The sequence below is a fragment of the Helianthus annuus genome, chromosome 15 (genome assembly GCF_002127325.2).
Source record: "Helianthus annuus cultivar XRQ/B chromosome 15, HanXRQr2.0-SUNRISE, whole genome shotgun sequence".
NCBI classification, from domain to species: domain Eukaryota; kingdom Viridiplantae; phylum Streptophyta; class Magnoliopsida; order Asterales; family Asteraceae; genus Helianthus; species Helianthus annuus.
This window is the reverse complement of record NC_035447.2, coordinates 148257351-148262147: the sequence shown is the minus strand read 5'-3', so window position 1 is coordinate 148262147 and position 4797 is coordinate 148257351. Positions and strand designations below refer to the sequence as shown.

Sequence of the window (4797 nt, the reverse complement as noted above, 5' to 3'; positions counted from 1 at the left end):
TGAGGGCACGCGCACGCTCACACTCATGCAGTCCTTGGTAGTCCAAGCCTCTTGTGGAAGTCCTTGTCCATTGGGGGAAGTCCATAGCGTAATTTGAATGTTGGTTCCCAATCAAGCACCTCCTTTGGCTTGGTTATCAATGGCTTTCTTTGTCGAGGATCATCATGCGTGTTTTCCACATGTATTATTTTCACTTTCAGGTTTATCAGCTACCATATGTGGTTTTCATACTCATATTAAACGCCAAATTCAAGGGCATTTGGACATAACAATAAAATTGTTAAAGAACTTCCAGAACTGACCTCTTTCACATTCTCTGCAACTTCAAGCATGGTGAATTCATCTGAGTGAAGAAGAAATCATAAAATTAGTCATCCAGTACACTACTAAAAACCAGCAATAGATATTCACGTAAAAAGATATGCATACCATAATGTTGACCTGGATTTCCAAGGTTGATTGGGCCTGTATTGTTTCCTTCTGTAAGCCTAATATGGCCATCGACCTGATGAACAAGTGAGACACACACTAACCAAATAAACTGACTGTCGCCAAATTTGAGGGGCCAAAGATGTTTGATGTTGACAAAATAGCCTTTTAATATATATATATAATAACAAGTCAAACCTCCTGATTGCTTGATTTAAAAAAAATAGAAAGTTTGTATTTATAAATAACATGCTAATTGTTTATAAGAAAGTTGAATAAAATAAATACATACGTGTTTGCAGGATCGCTCAGCCCGGCCGGTTTTAACTTTTCAAACAAAAAACTATATGACCCGTTATGCAACCCACCCTTTTCATCGTTTATAAAAAAAGTAATAAAAGAGCATGCAAGAACTGATATCATCCCATTTCATGGCTGCTTTGAGAGAATACATGGCATGCTCGGTTTTCGGAAGATCCTCTGCGGGGGTCCATATTCTCAAGGCAACTTTACGACTCGAACACGTTCTGAACATATCGTCTCGGCTCTCGCTAACTGGCCGGCAACTAACGCGACTAGATAGCATTGTTTCTTGAACGGGTCCTCCCAAAGCGCAAAATGCTTCCCACCCTATAGTGTTTAGATAAATATAAAAACTATAAAACTAAAACCACTAATGAACTATTGAGCATAAACGAACACGTTATCAAACGTTCACGAACATAAATGAACGAACACGTCCTTTGTTCGTGTTCGTTTATTTAAATGAACGAACTAAATTTCTTTTTCGTGTTCGTTCATTAATTAAACGAACAAGCACAAACGTACTTCCTGCCGAACTGTTCGCTGAACGTTCGGTTCGTTTACAGTCCCAATTACAATAAAGCTAAAATTTTGGGTACATGTTAAATTAAAAAACTACTGCAAGTCTGCAACTAATTATCTTTGTTACAGTAAAACTAAAATTTGTTACAATTAAACAAGAAGCACAATAAAAAACAGATATCTAAACAACCCTTGGACCAATCTTCTAAATTAATATAAAATCCCAAGGTAAAATTATCAAAACAAAAACAATTGAAATTTCAACTAACACTTAATATAGACAAAAAAAAATTACCTCTAGGTCTCCTTGCTCAATAAGGTTTCCGTTGGACAACAATACGGGGTACAGTGACTTATCAGCCTCAATACGACAAGTATATTTCGCCATAATATCGGGACGATCCTGAAACAGTACACATAACAAATTTAAACATTAAGAAAAATGAGAGAATCATAAACATAAACAATACTATAATACCATTCGGCAATGTATATACGAGCAACATCTTTATCCAAGCAGCCTAAGATACAAATTTTCACAGCAAGTAATTGAATAGAAAAAATGAACCTGGAACAATATGGAAGCAAACAGGTTGACAGAAGGGCCTTTTTTGTGTTCCAAAGCAAGCAAGATTCCAATTACAATGAAAGTTAAGAGTTGTAACCACAAACCCCGTGGCTAAATCTAATAAATCACAAAATCAATTAAATCATATTAGAATATAAAAAACAAAAAATAAATCAAAAAAATCAACATATATATTGAAATTATGTTGGGCATCTCTAATGCGAAAACAGGGGAAGAAGCAGCAGAACAAATGAGCACCGATATTAAACACGCATCCAACGGCACCCGCAGACCTCTCTGTTTCTGTTGACTGCAGCACAGACTGACTTGCGGTAGAACCCTAAAGCCACCGTTGTTGGGGCTTCGCGTTGTCCACAACCTACCACCGCCGTCATCCGAACACCATCATCACTGACTCGACGTCATCTCAGGAGGACTTGTTAATATGTGGGGTGGCTGGAAACGGACGTGGCTATTGAAGAGGAACAACTGAATTAAAGAATCTATTGATTGCATTGAAAGAGGAACTGTTGAGTTTAAGAAACTGATAATGGCATTGAAGGGGAAGGGAACGTCATAGAGAGAATCAATCAATATTGGTAAATGGTGGATCCATTTTGTGTGAGGAGGGGCATAAAGGGAACAAAATTGATAAAAAATAGGCATTTTAACTTGACCTTTTACATGCCATCTTAAAAATTGTGTAGAAAATTACATTTTAGTACATCTGAAATGCTTTATATTGATTTATATATTATATATATATATGATGTGTCTATTGATGTTGATGATCTCATTTTGAACAGATTTATGCTGATTGTTTACAAAAATGGTTAAATTATGAGTTTCGCTTGGTTGCTATTTAGATGAGATGATATTTGTTGTGGTTTGCATTTATTTATATGATCCTATTCAACGTGAATTTAGGGAAACTCATGGTTTTGGGTCACCAAACAATGCAAATTCGTAGATGCAACCTTGGAGGAAATGAAGTTTATTGATGGTTATAGTGTCCATGGAGCAGCTCTGGGTGCAAATAAAGTAGATGCAACCAGACAAAACCTTGGATGGCCTTACGAGCCATTCCATGTACCATATGAAGTTAACAAGTATGCAAAAGATCTTAAAGAATCAAACTTTTAACTATGGTTTGTTGATATTTAATTGATTGTCGATATGGGTGGGTAATAGGTGGGGTGGGGGTGGAGGTTTGGGTAACGCCTCCAAATGGGTCAACTTTTTGCAAGGGGAAAAAGGATCCATTAACACATCTAATCTTAAAGCTTCTAACTTGTTTCTTTCAAGAACCTGATGCACAAGAGGATGAAGTTTCTTCAAGAACTCATCGGCTCAGATTAGGCCATCACTTCGAGCCATTGAATGCCCGTGTTACGAAAAAAGATTAGTGCGTCAAAAACAGAGAAAAATACTGGAGTGGAAGAGGACTATGAAGATGAATTTTATGATTTGTAGAGATCTGAATCTGACCCAATTTCAGAGATCTTGCCAACCGACGGTCCCAACTCAGGGATCTGCTGAAATTCCACTAAAATCTTCAATTTCATGGAAACAGGAGTTGGAGTTTCGTGTTCAAGGAGGAGTGCCAATGGCGGTTAGGGGAGATGTAGGCTGTTATCTGATTACACTTTAGGGTCTTGAGTTGATGTACGCGTTATACATATTATTTTGTAGTGTTGGATTTTAGATATAATTCGCCACTTGTAATTCTAACTTTTGTGGGTGTGATTTGTGAAGGCTAGATACATTAAAAATTATTATCAGAATTCTATCAAGAAGGGCTCTGCAAAAGAGATAGCTTTAGCATCAAATGCCATAGGTACATATCAATGCTTCTTCTTTTTTTGTTAATTAATTTTAACTTACTTATTATAAATTATAATCGAGTGTTATACAACATGGTTTTTTTATTCTATTTTAGGGTAACAGGATTATTGGCTCTAACTGTTGCTCCTGGTAAGAAATCTCAAGAAATACTAGAAGAAGCAATTACTCCCATTTCAGAGGCTCTCAAATCTCGTTCCGATTCATCAAAGATAGCATCGGTAGATATGCATATAACCTCGTCCCTTTTTATGTTTTTACCAGTTTAATAATATTAATTCGATGATTTATTTATTCTGTTTTGTGGGCGATATTCATTATAGTTGCTAGATTGTTTGGCTGTGATCACTTTTGTTGGCGGAAATGAAGCAGAAGAAACCGATAAGTGCATGCAAATAATGTGGCAAATTGAATGGATGAAGGGTGATCGAAAATAATGGTGGTGTTGGGAGGGTGTTCGGCCGAGAGGTGTAGAGGGTGAGAGTGAGAGATGAAGTGGTGAGAAGATGAATGATGATCTAGTGTCCATTATATAAATTCTAAACTCTAATCTCCATTGGTTCCTATGTCTCACGAAGTACACACAGGATCAAGTCAAATCCCAAGAAGATTATGGAAGGATTTAAGCAAGATTTTGAAATCTTGTTGTGGGGGCCACACATGGCCCGTAAATTAGCATGGGGGGTGTTAATTGTAATTTGAATGATAAAGGGGGTTATTAGTGGAAGTTAAGTGTAAACATCTAGTGTTTAATGTGTATCTTGCATTATCTAATATGTTAGGGTGTTCGGGGACCATAACTAGCTAAGAAATAATTAAAAATGCTTCTAGTAATATTTTGATGTTCTGGGTAATGTCTGGTTGTTCGGTTAGATACCGATTCGTTAAAGTGCTAAATTTCACTGTTTAGTGTCTTTTAAGTATTCTTTTGTGACACTTTCAATTCCTGACACTTAGGGAAGTATTCTGGACCATTTAATTATGTTTTTGAATGGTACAATCTTGTTATAATGCTGAATTTTGCTGAAATATGTAAAATTCAGTATTTAAAGTGTGTTTCGGGTGCTTTTTAGTGCGTATTTTAGCTTCCGGAACGTCTATATATTAACCCTTGTATGTTCTCTTGGGTTTTA

At 36.4% G+C, this 4797-nt stretch overlaps 1 protein-coding gene across 1 annotated transcript; it reads left to right on the top strand.

Moving 5' to 3' along the window:
* Nucleotides 1-3269: 3269 nt before the first annotated feature.
* On the top strand, nt 3270-4101 carry LOC110914337. Its single transcript, XM_022159137.1, has 4 exons — nt 3270-3446; nt 3578-3659; nt 3770-3885; nt 3988-4101. The coding sequence occupies exons 1-4, from the start codon at nt 3270-3272 to the stop codon at nt 4099-4101; spliced, it is 489 nt and encodes a 162-aa protein (XP_022014829.1).
* The last annotated feature ends 696 nt before the right edge of the window (nt 4102-4797 follow it).

Coding starts and splice junctions, on each gene's coding strand:
- LOC110914337 (XM_022159137.1), top strand. CDS start 3,270: ATGAAGATGAATTTTATGATTTGTAGAGATCTGAATCTGACCCAATTT. Junction 3,447..3,577: donor CAATGGCGGTTAGGGGAGAT/GTAGGCTGTTAT, acceptor TGATTTGTGAAG/GCTAGATACATTAAAAATTA. Junction 3,660..3,769: donor TTTAGCATCAAATGCCATAG/GTACATATCAAT, acceptor TTAGGGTAACAG/GATTATTGGCTCTAACTGTT.